Source organism: Ambystoma mexicanum, chromosome 6p (genome assembly GCF_040938575.1).
Source record: "Ambystoma mexicanum isolate Mex_15411 chromosome 6p, UKY_AmexF1_1, whole genome shotgun sequence".
Lineage (NCBI taxonomy): Eukaryota > Metazoa > Chordata > Amphibia > Caudata > Ambystomatidae > Ambystoma > Ambystoma mexicanum.
This window is the reverse complement of record NC_090935.1, coordinates 356,655,371-356,672,694: the sequence shown is the minus strand read 5'-3', so window position 1 is coordinate 356,672,694 and position 17,324 is coordinate 356,655,371. Positions and strand designations below refer to the sequence as shown.

Sequence of the window (17,324 nt, the reverse complement as noted above, 5' to 3'; positions counted from 1 at the left end):
ATGTAGTGGGTGGTACCTGAAAACATCACTAGTTGTGTTTTGCAGTAACACTCTTATCATCTGTTTCCTTGCAAGCAGTTTTTGGCTGCTTCAGACCATCAAGACTGCAGTACAAGGCTCATATTTAAGATGCCCACACTGTTTTCATGGTCTATCTGAGACTTTCGGTTTACCCCAAAACCTGTTGACAGTGATAGGATTTCACTATTGTTTGAACGTTATAAAGGGTTTTTAGTTGATACAGTTACCATAGAGATAGCAAAGGCAGGTTCACTGGAGAGGGTGCAACATAAAAGAAAATATGCATTCAATTTGATGTGTTAGTATTACAAGTTTAGCTTTCAGGCGGTTAGTCAGGGAGGTGAGAAGTGGGCTTCATTCCTTGAGGGTTGTCATTTGGGGCAGTGGTTTATGCAGCAAATTGAGGTTTTATTACACCTTTCACTTCATTCCGAACTAGTACACACAGTACTTCTCATTAGGACCGTATAGCGTTAGTAATTCTTCTGTATAGGGACTCCTTGTTGCATCCAGATCCATGTGCGTCTTTCTTGGTGACTTGTCGGTGGCTTTGCAGCCAGTTCACTCGACCTTCATGATACTCTTCAGTTCAGATTTCCTCTTTAAACTGCTAGCAGTGGAACCAGAGATATAAGTAACATTAGCGTATTGGTGAAGATGGCGATCATCTGGTTCACCTTAATAAGGAGGGTCACAAGCTGTGCTTACTTTTCTAGCGGTTTTTAAGGCACTTTGAAAACCTTATTAGTTAGATATTCCCCCCTTGCTTGCATTGCCTTGAACCTGTGTGGAAAGGCAGACTTGTGATAGCCTGAAAAATTGTGTGGTAATGCTCAGAGAGGTCAGCAGCCAGTAAGAGGAGTCGAGTTGACTGCTGTGGTGGTTTATGCATACTATACGTTGTGCCTCTTCTTTTAATATTACCTGATAAGTTTTGGTTACACCCTGGATACATATGTGTCTTTGTGTGAACGCTGGTGGTATTCTGCTAATATTCAGTCTACGATCATTTTGGAATCTTTACTGATTCAGGGTAGTTAATGCGTCACACAAACAGGTGGACGGTGTTGCATGCAGTGGTAACGTAACTGAACCAAGTCTCTGAAATCAGAAAGGAAGATGAGTTGTACTCTCTGAGGTAGTTAGGTAGTGTCAGCGCCTGAGCCAAATATCCTATCACTATTCAGGTAGGTATTAGCTGGGGAAGGTTTTAGCATTTGGTTTAACCCTAAAACGTATTTTATTGGTTGTGGGGGTTCCATCCGATCAACAAGTTATTTGATTGAGAAGCCTGAAGAGGGCTTGGAGGTCGCGTGGGAGCTGGAGGAGAGATTTCAGCTGCCTTAACTAGAATTCCTCTTTAGTTGCCCAGTTCTAGGCAGATAATGCATGGCAAGGCACTTCTTATTTGCAGTTCATAAATCGTCGGAGTGAGCTGGAGTGTTGATCGTGTTGGAGGTCTGTTTTCTACCTCTATCCCTGCCTTCGATACCAACATTCTCCTACATAAACCCAGTCCAGTCGCTGAGTGACGCAGAGTAAGCTGGAGTGTTGATCGTGTTGGAGGTCTGCTTTCTACCTCTATCCCTGCCTGCATACCAGCATTCACCTACATAAACCCAGTCCAGTCGCAGAGCAACGGGGAGTGAGCTGGAGTGTTGATCATGTTGGAGGTCTGTTTTCTAGCTCTTTCCCTTCCTGCAATACCAGCATTCACCTACATAAACCCAGTCCAGTCGCAGATCAACGCAGAGAGACCTGGGTTGTTGATCATGTTGGAGGTCTGTTTTCTACCCCTATCCCTGCCTACCATATCAGCATTCACCTCCATAAACCCAGCCCAGTCGCTGAGCAATGCAGAGTAAGCTGGAGTGTTGATCGTGTTGGAGGTCTGCTTTCCACCTCTATCCCTGCCTGCAATACCAGCATTCACCTACATAAACCCAGTCCAGTCGCAGAGCGATGGGGAGTGAGCTGGAGTGTTGATCGTGTTGGAGGTCCGTTTTCTAGCTCTTTCCCTGCCTGCAATACCAGCATTCACCTATACCAACCCAGTCCAGTTGCAGATCGACGCAGAGAGAGCTGGGGTGTTGATCATGTTGGAGGTCTGTTTTCTACCCCTATCCCTGCCTACCATATCAGCATTCACCTCCATAAACCCAGTCCAGTCGCTGAGCAACGCTGAGTAAGCTGGAGTGTTGATCGTGTTGGAGGTCTGTTTTCTACCTCTATGCCTGCCTGCAATACCAGCATTCACTTAGATATACCCAGTCCAGTTGTGGAGCGATGCAGAGTGAACTGGAGTGTTGATTGTGTTGCTTGGGAGGCAGAAGCATGGGAGAGTGATACGAGAAGCCTGAGGGAGTCGCCACTAGGATTCTTCCCGATGCCGAGGACTAGATTGCAAACGAAATCGCAGGTGAGCGTTGGTAGGACTTTATCTGCCAAACCCCATAGACCCCTCAAACTGCAGCCTCCTCTGGTGCCTAAAAGTGAGTTCGGTGTGAACAGGGGGCTGGGACTGCGGCGCCCCCTGAAAGGCAATTGCACTTGGTTGCAGGATGCAACGGGGGTATAGAATGCACAGGGCTATCAGTAGTCATGAAGGGGGAAAAGCTCCCTCAAGATAGCAGACTCCTCTTTTGAATCTGGCCAAAGCGAGCACTTGAAGTGCGAGAGGGTGCTGGACCGGCGCCCACCATGTCACTCGTCCCCCCTTTGACTTGACAGATGCAGAGATTCTACAGAGCAAAGAAGTCCTCCCTGTGAGTCCTTGCGTCACTGTTCCTCCGGTTCTTGAGTCATGGAACGCCAGGCTCAATGTAACCAGGGTCCTATCTGTGAGATAGAAAGTCTGCGATCCTACGTCTACCACCATCTCCACTTTTGTGGCCTCACCCAGATGCTCAAGCAAGAAGGCCAACTGTTTTCCCATGTCAAATTCGGGGCAACCTTCAAAAAGCAATGTGGGAGCCAACTACGTCTATTCGGAAGCCTCCGAGAACTCTATGATCAATCCTCATATTTGACAACTTCAGTTGAGCCTTACCAACACTGGCTCGGTTAAAGTCTCCCTTTCCACTTTTGTGGACTGTACCCCAAGTACCTCATCTGTGGACTTATCAACCACCCCCTCGGGCAAAAAATGGATGGCCCCAAGATCTTCCATCCTGTCGGATGAGACACTGGAGGAACTGTACATTGCACATGATGATGGACATACACACCAGAAGGACCACCAAAGACTAATCTCTTTCTCAATGGACCAAGGGTTTATCCACTCACCCCTTCCTAACCGGAGGGTTTTGCCCCTGCATCCCCCTCAGTGGACCCAGTATTTTCACAGAGTTCAGTGAACAGCCCAAAACAAGGAGGGAACTCGTTGTTTCTCAATCTCCACTGCAACACGATGGCCTCCCTAGCAACCTCTGTCTCCATTTGTGAAATTTTATTAAACCATGAATGAGGCAAGCAGAGATCAAATGACCCTACTCACCTTGATGCACTCTAGAATCATATATATTGAATCCTTCATCACTTTACTACAATCTAGAGTGGATCAAGAAATCCTCTGCTCAAATAGGATCCAAAGAGAGATCCAGGGAGTCTTAGAACTCAAAAGAGCTGACAACAAATATCTATTGAATTCAGTCCTAGACCTTCTCCACTTAATACCAGCGGTTCAAAACAAGAAGGTTGGCCAAACCTTTACGTCAGAAGCCAACCAACCTGGGAAGGGAACTGAAGATTCCTTGAACATACAACCTAGATATACTGACAATCCACCACCAAAGGGTTTGGTCTCTGACAGGCCTACATTGTCTGACCCTAGGGTGGGGAATAGTCCCTATCCTGCCAAAGGCTCTAGTGAGTGTCCTGGAAGTTGGGAAGGTGATCAATCTCACTTCCAATGACCCAGCATGTGCTACAACTCAGCCACCTTCGACGCTACCCATTTCCTCGACCAGCTTTTTCAAACCTACGGCGCCCACCGCTTTCTCTATTTTCGGTCAAAGGAAAAAAAAGAAAACTGAATAGGGCAAAAGACAGAGACACGCGTGCAGGAAAAGAAACCCAAGCTTTGAACAACGGCTAAAACCAACTTATCCAAGATGGTGGTTGTGACTACTCAGTCTTTTTCTGCCCTGCCCCCGTCCTCCAAGGGGAAAAGAGAATGTTGGTGCCGTGTGCCACCACTTTAGAGCGGAAGCCTACAAACATTCCTTCCAAGCTTCTGCAATCCGAGAGACCAAAGTCCATGATTCTGTTGGACAACATGCTTGAAGCTTGGGTAATTGTTCCACTTACACCTACAAGGACGAGGACTCAGTGGAAGAAGAATCGTCTTTCTGCTTTCGTCTGGCCCGCGGGTTACCTTATCCAACTTAAATACCTTATGCACTATCGGCCAATTGAAGGGGCCTTACATGTTGAGAAACAAGAACCAGAACAGACTCTTTAACAATCTAATCATCCATCACAGGTCAACTAGGCCCTCGATTCCTTTTCAGACACTTGCAGAAAGATGGAAAAACATCATAACAAACCATGATCTGCCGGCTGACGTGGGCACAAGAGTCCAATTACGAACATGTGCATTGACAGACAAAAAACAAGAAGGCGTTCTCGCTCACTCTCCAAGAGTGGTGCTGTCCCCTATCTCCGGGACGGCCCACGGGGTCATTGTAATCAGGGCGTGCAGGCTTTCCATCCAACAAAGTAGTACGAGAACCTCTGTAGCCGACTAGAGATGGCCTGATTCTGAAACGTTCAAACGTTTTGCTCTTCTTGCACAATGTCCCTTTTCTAAGATATGTTGTTAGGGAAGACATTTTGGTAGTTGATTTTCCAAAAGAACATATAACAGACAGTGTGATCCTGCATCTATGCTCTCAAGGTGTCAAAACCTCATTGCTGGAGATGGCTCACGTACTACTCCTTATGGGGTTTGACTGTCGTAAACACCTGTCTACGGTTTCTTCATTTCACCTTGCAGGAGGTTCTAGGAGTCGGTCTCGTTCGCTCTTTCATTTGTTGGGAGAGGCTTGCCGTGAGCCGGGTTGGACGGCTAAATCTGAGAACCATCGAGCAATCACTCACCTTTCCACGAAAGACCCCCTTTGGGGGTCAGTAATACAACCAGCTAGATGGTCCGATGGCCAGCTAAAAATTACATTCAAGAACCCGGGCTCCATTGAGCGCTTAATTACGCACAACAAGATTCCCACCAAAACACACAAGACAGAAAGTGCTTTGGCGACGGTTGGCCGAAGGGAGAAGCTGAGCTACGAATAGCCACAAAGATCTTTGCGAAAGATAGCATTTTGGAACACGAAAGGAACTCGAGAGGATCAGCACATCTTACCCACGATGGCGACATACAATCTGGAAGCTTGGCTATACTGTGTGTGCAAGAAACCTGACTTCGAAAGTCCCCTTTCCTCACTTGGCTGCACTACCTTATTTACTTCAGCTTACAGGGGTGAAAAAGGTTGCACTGCAGCGGGTCTCATTACGGGTTGGGGCTAACTATAGTATCTTTCATAAGCCCAAACCCCTTCATACAAATCAATTGCCTGAATGAAACGTCTGAAAAAGAGATCTCCAGAGGTCTAGTGATCCATATATATTGGAATCCGGCTGCTCTTACCACCACCCAATTTCTAGACCTAGTGGCAAGCTCTATCGACCATTGGACGGACCAATTTAAACCACATTTTACCACTGTGGGAGGAGACCTGAATTGTGGATGTATTGACAAAACAACGGGCCTATGCCCATTCCAGTGGGACTCTTGGATGCCTGGAGATCTAAGAGCGTGTGAATGGTGGAACCTGATGTCAGACAATGACCTCCACATTGTCAATAGTCAAACAGTTGGTGATTTGCTGACTAGAATTACATGGTCTAACGGACCCCGATCCAGCATATTAGACTATGTATTTGCTTTTAGTCTACTAATCTAAGATATTGTTTCCTTGGAATAATTTGAAAAACAACTAGCGATTGCTCGCTATTGAAATGTACATGGAAGGGTGGACTCATTCCTCGACAGGAAACCATCAGTGTGGTCCTAGATACACCTCAAGGAACCAATCGCCTACATATGCCCGAGCACGAAATTGGTATGCTAATGCAAGAAGATGGAGTAAACTACATCCCGCTCCTTCATGAATGAACGGCCGCCCAGAGTCGCTCTGACATTGGCGACAGGCCACACAAGGACATAAAAACAATTATAAGAAACCAAGGGTCCCAGCAGTTAACTCAAGTGAAAAGGAGAAAGCAAAGATTAAAAAACTGTCTGACTTCATATAAAGCTGAGACGCTACAACAGGATGCGGAACAGATGCTCTGGGCCCTTACCAATAAAGACACAAGATTGGTCTGGCGATTGCTTAATGGGCGAAGGGGATGTAGTGACGAGCCTCTTTTCCACGCCGTTGCAGGAGAAGCCTGGACCTATTTTTACCAACAATTGTTCAGACCAGAAGAGAGTCCCTCTAAAGTATCACCTGAAAACCGAGTCTGGGTTGTTTGTTCCGGCTTGACCCCTTGGACATAGAACATTTAATTAAAAAGGCAAACCAGTCAAGAGCCCAAGGGCCAGACAGGATTACCAATTCCATAATAAAGGAAGCCCCAGAGAACTGGATTCCTTTCATATTCAAGTTATTTAGCCAAATCATAAAGTCGGGTATGATACCGGATTCATGGCGCTCATCGATAATAGTTCTGATCGGCAAGCAAGGATGTAGAGCTGACCCTTCGAACTATCGCCCAATAGCACTCCTTGATTCTTTGGGCAAGTTATTTGCTGCCTTCCTCCTAAAACAACTCCAAAGCTGGATGAAGGAGGTCAAAAGAGTAGAACCTAAGCAGACTGGATTTGTAAAAGGGGTTGAACCTTTTTTTGATCAACATTCTGAAAGCGAAAGTGTTAATCGAGAAAATAAAACTTTATGTGGCGTTTATAGACATCAAGAAGGCCTTTAACAGTGTTTTGATTGTCAGTGTTTATGGACGAAAATGGAGGCATGGCAATGCCCGAAAGATCTGCTTGATGCCATAAAGTCTCTTTATGAGTGCACCAGCATCAAGATTCACCTTAGCGCCCATGGGCTACTGTCCCGGCCCATCGACACCTTTGGGGGCTTTATGCAAGGCTGCCCATTAACCTTGACATTGTTTAGTCTATTTCTTACAGACCTATAAGAGGCCTGTTTTAAAGCAAGACTGTTTCCACCAAGACTTGAAATAGATGAACCTGCTCTTCGCAGACGACGTGGTTCTTCTTGACTAACAGCTATTGGATTACAGAGGAGTATGGACGCCTTGGACGAATACCTGACAACAAATGGGCTTGCCATGAACTCTGCAAAGACCCCTATAATGGTATTGGGAGACCGCAGGTGTGGCCTGAGTCGTATACACAAGTGGTTCATGAGGAAAATTTACCTAAAACTCGCAGAACAAGTTACTTATCTGGGGTTGCTCGTCAATAACAGCAAGATTGACTTTCCGCGCCAGGTTGCCTTGCACGCGAAGCTAAGTATCTTAACCACCCAAGGGAGAAGGATACCAAGAACATTCGGGAAATTTTTTTGAAGCCAATCCTGACCTTTTTTCAAGCTAAGGCCACGCCCGTTTTAATTTACGGCGCCAAAGGCTTTCCTCTCAACCCTTGGCAATTATGGCTGTCTCTTGAGGGTGGTTTTTTGATGGAAAATCCTAAGGCTCCCCAACTTAATACTGACTTCACTCCTATGGTTTGAATTGGGTCTGATCTCCTTACAACCCACAGCCACTCATGCTATTTCGAAAATGCTGGTTGGTTGATATACCTAAACCTTACCAAATATTAGAAAGAGCGCTGAAGGTGAACAAAAACACCCTCTTGATGGAATGGCGAAATTGTTGTCAAAACTTGCTTTACCCCCCTGGATGTTAAAATGAAAGACCTAGTTAACAACCAGGCAAAGGTAAAATGGTAAATGTGTCAGGACGACTGGTTGAAGACCATGGACGAGAACAACCGGTACAGTTTAGAGACTGCTATGAGAGGAGATCACAAGACGTGGGTCTCACTTCCAAAATACCTATCTAAATCGCCAAGTAGTTTGTACAGGACTCAATACATGCGGTTTAGGATTAACCTATACGCCACTTGCCAGATCCTGATTATTTACAACCAGCACAGAAGTTCTGAAGATTGCAGGTTGTGTGACAAGGAGGGGACAACGGAGACGTTGAAGCAGCTTACCCTCTTTTGTACAGGCCTTACGGAGAAGAGAATATCTTACTTTGGCTCTCTGATTGCAGAAAGACACTCAGATAAGGCAGAGGATTTTTGGCATCTTCTCCCCCGCGGGGACCACTTCACGGCGATATTTGCACTTGCGAAGTTGTTTGCGAGTATGGACGAATCCGGAAACCCACTGAAGAGAGACATGATACGAAGCTCGGTTGAATGATGATAGAGAAGAAAGCTTCCTTCTTTTTAAAGCATGGACTGCAAAACAAGTTCCTGTGGGATGAACTTTGATATGATAAAATGTTTGAAATAAACCAAATGTGTAATAAAAAAATAAACAAAAATCATAAATCTTCAGTTTTGCTTGCTACTGCACTTCAATGGAACTAAAGTGGTTGCATAGCCTGATTTTCTCTATATGAAGTGTACTGTTACCTGTCTCATGATAATAGGAAAGTGATATTTATTGCTTTGCAATCAAGGATTGTAACCATTTGCACAATTGTATGTGTTTAGTAATTCAAAATATTCGAAAATCATGAAGGTGTTTTATTTTTTAACATCCTTTGTTTTTTAACTCTTTATTATTTATATAAGAGTATTTTTATTTTTTTAATGAAATCCTGGTTGTTTTTAGATTCTTTTTAATTAGCTGTTTGGAAGATTGTTCAGTATAACACCACAAATTCAAAATGTGCATGTCCGGGAGGGTCAACTGTGACAGTCTCTATATGCGACAAAAGCATTGACAAAGCTTTGCTTTTTGCATGGTGAAAGTATTTCCGGAGTTCACGAAGACCAGCTTAGAGGCATGGGGAATATGCTGCGAGGAAAGCAGGCAGAGAGCGGAGAGAGGAATGTAAGGATTAATTAATGAATGAAGGAGTCACAACCCAGGCTCTGAACAGCCAGTGGTGCTTTCTCTTTTCGGTCTCCTTTTGGTCATTGGATATGTGCAGAAGTGATGATGAAGTCGACCTCTCAATCCTCCTGCCTTATACAAGGCTTTTTCACTGCTGTAGCACCAGAGCATGTTACCACTTAAACAGGTGGGGTACAAAACACCTGTACTAAGATCTTTTTTGCAGAATCAATCTTAGGGCTCAATATAACTTAGCTTGTGAACAAGAGGTTAAGACATTTGACAAGTCTACATTTGTGATGTTACTTTCTTACTGTCAATTATATAGCACATTTTGAAATTTGTGTCTATATATGTCTCGATTTATGAAAATATGTTTCTTATATCTATGTTATCTGTTTATATTCGTAATAGAAATACAACAATAATAATAATGGTGCATTATTTTACTTTACAGCCACCAATGTCTAATGCCAGAAAGGAGATTATTGCCCAAGCATTTAGGAAGTTGGACAGGACTGGTGATGGTATTGTCACTGTGGAAGATCTCAGAGGAGTATACAATGCTAAGCATCATCCAAAGTATCAGAATGGAGAGTGGACGGAAGACCAGGTTTTTCGGGTGTTTCTAGATAACTTTGATTCACCTTATGACAAAGATGGAAAGGTGAGTTTGCAGACTGGAGACTAGATTAGTAGAGAAACAGTGATTTAGATATTTTCACAGAAACAAACAGTGAATATCAACAGTAATAAGGTAATAATAAAAAAGATCACATTGAAAATAAGCATGTATGTTTGCAATTGGCAGTGGGCTCTAATGAAGTGGCCATCCTATGTGCTTCCATTGGCAATCAACCATAGTTTTACATGCTAAATAATCCTCTTATATTTGTGTTTTAGATTTGTATTTGGGTTTATATAGCACAATCCTAGCTAGGTAGCAACTACGTGCTGTATTCATAGTTTAGTGTTAAGAGAGGTCAGTGGAAGGGGAGGTTACAGTAGCTTAGATTTCCCATACTATAGGGATGGTATATACCTAGAAATATCCAGTCCTAAGGGACCCCTAGATACTCCCTGAAGAGCAGCAGGGTCTTGAGTGCCTTCCTGAACTCAAGGAGCATTGGAAAAGTCTCGATTGGCGGTGGTGTTCCAGTAGTATCGGATGTAGCAAGAGAATGCCTGGTTCTCTGTGTCCTCTTTGCACGATATTTTAGTCTGGTGACTTGCACTGATCTAGTTCCTTGAGGAGCACCCACCCCAATCCCACGAGCCATGAGTATGCAAGTTTTTATGACTAGGTAGGCCGGAGTTCTGGTAGTAGTTGCCTTATATGTGATGCAGGCAGTTTTGAAGAGCATCCTTTTTGGAATGGGTAGCCAGTGTAATTCCATTTGAGGCGGGTTTGGTCACATTTCTTAGTTCCCATTATGAGGTGTGCTGTGACATGTTGAGCACCCTAAGGGGGACGGGCAGGTGTTGCCAGGACCCCACTAAGGAGGTTGTGACATCCTGTGAGATTACCAGGGCCTGGCCTGGGGTTCTGAAATCCTCACGAGGGAGGAACGGTTCCATCTTCCAGTGGACTGATAGTTGATACCAGGCCTTTTGTTTTTTTTGTTGATATGTTGCCAGAAGGAGAGATTTCCTTTTTTTAAATTACAAAAATCCTATAGTCTCAGAAAGATATTGTATCTTGCGCTAATTGGATTTTAGGTCCAGAAAATGAAATGCATGAATTCCCGCTTCTTGGTTACAGAAGATGTGAAAATAAGATTAGGCTGCACAATGGTCCCAATTCATAGTGGGTCACAGCCATTCACACCACAGGACCCTGCATGCATCATCCATAATTAAGAAAAGGGAGTTGCAAAAAGAGGAAATGGCTGTGGGTGGAAGGGACCTGTCACCTGCACGTCCTATTATGCATATGCATGCATTGGTTGAGCTTTTGCCACATTTGGGTCAGATCTCCAACCCACATTCTTGCAGAGTGTGCATTTTCATTGATGCACCTTTGGGGCCTGCCACTGCAATGCATGAGCATGTCCAATAATTGCTGTGAAATTATGGCAGTGGCCTTTGAAGATGCCTGTCTACACTGCACTCCTCAGTGGATGGTCTTACGAAAGAGAAAAATAGTTTGCGTTTATATTTGTGTCTTTGGCACATGCTAATACGAATGGGAACCGGACAGGAGGCCCTGTGTCTGGGCGCAGATTGCAGATAAAAGGAGAAGAACCATACTAGGCAACCATGGAATGATCAGCTACGATTCTCATCAAATGTTTCATATACCCATTGCCCAGTAAAGGTGACAAAGGTGAACCCCGAAGAACACCACAACCTAACTTAATGGTTCTGACGTTTAAGCGCTAATGTTGACCATTTGATCTCGATCAGAGAGAAAACACTTAAACCAATAAACGGAGAAATTGGTTATGCCCGTCAGACTGAGGAGCCAAGGCAGTAACATGTCATGATTCGTGGTGTGAAAGGCCACGCTGAGGTCTCACATCATTATTAAGGACATCTGACCATTGTCTGCCTTGGACAAAATGTCATCCCAAACAGCAAGAAGGGCAGACTCAGTGCTATGCTTAGAGCGAAAGCCAGATTTTTTTCTGTGTAATCCTGTAATTGCAGAGTAGCAATTTTCTCGAATCTTCGCTATCCAGACATAAAGACATTCAAGCTAGAAGGATCCAAGTAAAGTTTTTTTAAGAGTGGAGTGATGGAAACCTTCTTAAATGAAATTGGTACTATACCTTGAGAAAATGATAGATTAATAACAAGGGGGACATTGAAGCCAATTGAGGTGCTAAATTCCATGCTACGATGGCTGAGATAGTAGAGATGCAACAGGAAGGGAGAACAAACCAAGAGGTTTTCATCCATTCAACTTGCGAGTGGGCGTGAACTCGTATTGGACAGAAAGGAACATGTACTTTGTGACTGTTGGTTGACTACTACCTGGGCTAAGGTTTTACCCTGAGCAAAGTTTGATTGGATGTCCTTTATCTTGGAAACAAAAAAAAGACATTAAAGTCCTGAGAACATTTCTGAGGGGATAAGGGAGGGGGACAAAGAGGAGAGTTGAATGAATTTCTTAATGGTCCTAAATCGTTCCTGTTTATTGCTTGCTGCCAAAATGTTCTCCTGAATGTAAGAGGCTTTGGAGTAAATAATCATTTTCTTATAGGCTAACTGTGCTTTGTGGGCTATCTCCAGGCAAATGTTGTTGCAATGACACTGCTAGTTTTTCTGAGCTCCTCTGGCTTCTTTTTTTTGGGTCAAAAATATGTAATGAATACTACAATTTTCAAGTCTTTTTACATTTCATCTGCTGCATGGGGGCATACTGATTGACTATTGGCAACAAACGGTTACAGGACTGGGACCAGAAAGAGCCACATTCAACATTATTATCCAAAGGGGGTATATTAGCTACCAAACTTGAAGAGGTTTTTTTTACTTTGGCAGCCTATTTCTGTTGCTTAGAAGGACAATTCGCTGTGGGATCCTAGTCATGTCAACTGCGACAAACTGTTGCGTATAATGATCACTCCAGTTTACCGGAATTGAAGTGAGGGACTCAATAAATGCCTGCTGAAAATCTGGCCACGGTAATGCCCAGCTAAATGTGAGGGGAAGTCAGTTGCTGTCAAGGCGGAGTGGACTTGATGTTGATAATTTCCTGGAAGCTAATAATGATGAAATCTCATTATGGATATTGAAATCTCCTAAGATCAGGAGTTTGTTAATGTCCAGGACGGATGAAGATAAAACAATCTTCCAGACCTTCAAGGAAGGGTCCAGGTGGTCGATAGCATAAAACATTTTTTAAAGAATCTCTAGACGACAATTCGAATGAAAAAACACTGACCTGTGAAGACTCATCCCGAGAAAGGTCTTTGAAGTTAATGATAGATAAAGAAGCCTTACACATTATAGCAATACCGCCTCCTCTGTGTATTGCTCTGTTCATCCACTTGATGGAAACTCTTCTGGTATCCAAAGATGAAATAGTGCTTGCAAGTTCTCTGTCAGCCATGTTTCGCTGATGAAAAGTATATCTAATTTATAATCCATTCATGTTCATATATTCTGAAATGACCTACAATTAATCAAGGCACAATTAATCTTAGTTTGTCTGTGGTATTGTCAGTTTCTGTCCACGCCCCAGACATAGAATAGAGGTTTGCATTATGATCTGAACTATATTGTGGGCCCTGAATTTGTTGAATGCTCATAAAGTAATGTGCCCCTGAAAGTCTTTGAACATGATTCACTCCTCTGTAGTATCGGAGTACTTGACGAAAATTAGGGTCAACACCAGAAATATTTGAAACTGCGCTTCCCTGCAAAAAAGCAGAAACGAGCAGCATGGTGTGCCAAGTGCCTAATTTGGCCTTAACAGGTAAGACCGAGATGCGGGAAAATCATGCAGATGGAGGTGGGGCGTGCCGGGTAATGTGGGTCATAACTACAGTACGCAGCACATGAAGTGCAAGGTACGGCGGAAAGGAAATGATGTCAGATCAAGGAGTGTTGCCCTCTGAAGGTTATAGAATGATTTGGCTTGGTTGGGCAGGCTGACCCGAAGAGATGCGGTTGGAGTCAGTACACGGTAAAAATAACTCGACAAAATTGAACAACACTGAAGATAATGAGACAAAAATAACACATTCTAAAAATGGAAGACGTGGTATTTTGACATAAAATCATTCTCTGAAATAATCTGACTTTACAATCTAAAAACAAACATATTTTGGAAAGTGCTTTGCAACATATTCAAAACCTTTAGCTACATGCTTTATGGTCGAGAACTAATGACAAGGGTGGTGGAAGGTGCGAATAATTCTTTTGAGTTAAGTGGGTTTTTTTCTTCAATTATTGCAAAAAATGAAACTAATCTGCGCAGAGTAATGAAGAAGGACCCTGGTAAGCAAGGAAAGACGTGCGTGATTGAGGTCTTATGTTGACAAAAACATCAGTTTTTAAACAAAATACATGAGGACAAAGTTATTTATTGAAAAACAACATTTCAAATTTAGTTATTTTTTCTTTCATTGCCCACGTTCTTATTTGTCCTGCATATATTTACATTAATTTTAAATTCAAAACAGACTTTCCAAAGATGTAATCAGCAAAACCCTAGCTTGCTCCCAGATACCTCATAGATGAACTGTCCTTTTGTGCAGCATCTCAGAACTAAGCATGTCACTGTGATACTGACAAGCTACCCTGTTAGTTTTTCAGGCTGATCCTTCCCTACAGCAGAAGGGGAATGCCCTCCCTCTTCACCTTGGTGCAGAGGAAAAGCATAAAGCACAGCTTTTCTTTCTTCATACTATGCCTATAACGAAGAAGGCAGTGAATATGTCAGTAAATATATCAAGCCACCTCCATCAAACAGCCACAACCCAATAAAAGGATCTAACATTCTCCACCATCACCACACTCTGCCATAAAAGTTCAATTGACATTCTTTCAATATATATATTTTGAAATCCTCTGAAGTGCATCTGTGTCATTTATCCCAGAAAAGGGGCATAGGTGGTGCAGAGTGGTGATGACAGGAGAAACAACGCAAATACGAGTGTAAACTCCAAGTGAAGGCCTTTCTAAGTCGATTGCAAGATCTGCTGCCCCCTGGAACTGAACACATAATTCAATAGTGCAGATTACCAGGCAAGTGATCATGGGCAGCGACTATCCAGGCAAACACCTTGGTAAAGTCACCTTAGTCTGCCCAGTGTACACACCCTTCAAAAAAAGTCTGGCCGCTCCAGGTCCTGTGAAGACAGCATTATTCCCCTTGTGACAGATTTTCAGTCTTGCTGGCTATCCAACAGTGATGGCAATCCGACGTTTCGGTAGCTCCTTCCTGACTTCCAATATATCCACAGAAACTTGCGGCATCATTTCTCTACTTCTTTTGCAGCCCCCTTCCTATGGGCCTCCTTTTGGCCCCTCCTCTCATTAAATTGTTTCCAATCTTGCCCACATTACCTTCATGGTAGAAACAGCCAAACACCACCACTTGATGAACCACATTGCCTACAAACGCTTATCCCCCACAGGTATGTGGTCAACCTTGCTTGCTCCCTGTATGCATGTTCAACCAATTCATGGAACCATGACCATTCTGAATGAGAGAGGAAATCTGTAAAACATTTATCCATGCCCAAAAGGTGCTCAGCCCTGAATAGAACATTCAAACGCTAGCACTCTACTATAAATGCTGCCAGCCACACCGAGGCATCCTTCATAGACTGCCTGTCCACAGTGCTACCATACTCCCATTAAATTTCAATCTTGTATTTTTGACCTCCCTTCCTCAGTGCATCATTTGTAGAGCTGTTTGCTAGGGCTAAGCACCAGTATTTATTTGTGTGCACTGGCACTGTTGTTTTGGTCAGCGTTCAATTACTAAGTGCTGTTTTGGCAACCTTATTTTTTTAACTGTCAGTCCAGTCTTCCTTGAACAAGCACCAACACTGTGATTCCTACTGGTGCTAATCGGCTAGTTATCAGATTTCATGATAAATAATGAGCTGGAAGGTATCAGCACAGGGCACTGGTTCTGGTCATCCAAAAACACTGCTCTAGTCAACCTGCTGCTCCAGTCAGCCTATGTGGCTTTGGCACAGCTGAGTTGCTGTAATAGCTGGCAACACTTCCATAGCAGGGTGGCTAGCTCAGGAGTGTGGTGTGGGAGGCAGCCGGGCTAGTAGGCGCAGGTCACTAGTTCAACGGGCAAGCGGCTGCGTGTGTGTATATGTGGCAGTGAGAATTTGATGCTGGTTTCACTGTGTCTCTGCTGCCAGAGACATTCCGCCCAGCACTTGCATGGCCTTGTTAGGTTGGACACTTCTCATTTTTCTTCTGGCATACGATTAGCATGGGGGTGGAGCAATATGCAGGCGCATGCTAGACCGCCAACTCAGAGGGGCACCCGCCTCAGAGAGGACAACATATATTTACTGCCACAAGTACAATTACCACCAGATGCCAGGGAAAGGGCCACTGCCAAGGAGGGAGTGTCTGTGTCTAGTGCTGACCTATGGAAGAAGATTTTGCTGAGATGTTTGACAGGTGAGTTCATCAGTTCAATAAGACTTTTGGCATTTGTTAATCACTTTACAATAGAAAGAAAACACTTTTCTCTATTTTCTGTAAATAGAAACATTTTCCACTTTGCCACCTTTCGAATTAGAGGACACTCATTATGATATGATATTGCATTTATAATGCGCCTATACACAAGGGTTTCAAGGCGCAACGAGGCAAGGGAGGGGGACAAAGGGAAGACAGAGACAATGATCTTACTAGGCCAGGTTACATTGAGATTGCACAAGTGCTGGGTGAGTAGTGGGGAAAAGTGCCAGGAAAATGAGAATGATGTGTTTAAGGAAACAGTTAAACATTTTGTGTCTATTCCAAGACACAACTACAGTGTGATGTTATTTTAATAGGTATTTGTAAATGGCCCTTCTTGCAACCAGTAGTGCCCACTTCATTGCCAATGGGCCTCTGGTTTTTGCAGCAACAGCCTAAAATATGCTGTCACTGTGGGTTAGGTGGGTGCAGCAGTGGGCGTTGAACTTTGCCCTTAGGTGGAGCAGACAAGCTAGAAAATATTTGGGCACTGGCTCTTATTTATTTACTAAATTAAACACTGGCTTTCCACACAGCACCACTGCTGCCAGGACCAATGATAATTACACAAATGTAATGCTGAGGTCCTTCTTGAGTCCCAGAAACTGCTAAACCTACAGCCCATGCTGCATCAGACAGGATCTGCACATTTCACTATCTCTGCTTCTCTAAAATGGGACATGTAAAAGGATTGTTGGGCATCCCACCATCCCCTCATCCACAAAGAACCTTTTCAAACGTCTCGCTAGAAACCACACGTATACACCATTGTATTTGCTCAACATCCTCCCTAATCCTTGAAGAAGTGATCATGATATGGCGGCCCAGTCACACCACTCCCACACTGCAAATGTCTTGTTCTTCAAAAGCACTGTCCCTGATGCTACCATTTTGCATGGAATGTTAAGATGTCCCAAAAAGCATTGCCACTCCTATGACTGCACATTGTTCATCCAAATCACTGCCGCTACAACAGTCTCTAGAGTCATCAACTCCTTTTTCCGGACAGCTTTAGATCCA

At 43.7% G+C, this 17,324-nt stretch overlaps 1 protein-coding gene across 2 annotated transcripts in view; it reads left to right on the top strand.

Moving 5' to 3' along the window:
• CAPSL (calcyphosine like) overlaps window positions 1-17,324 on the top strand; it is a 153,473-nt gene that overhangs the window by 94,771 nt on the left and 41,378 nt on the right. For both annotated transcript variants that reach the window (XM_069627126.1, XM_069627125.1), the window contains exon 4: window positions 9,595-9,804. In XM_069627126.1, the coding sequence (XP_069483227.1) occupies window positions 9,595-9,804 (210 nt within the window). The remainder of the gene's footprint in view (window positions 1-9,594; window positions 9,805-17,324) is intronic.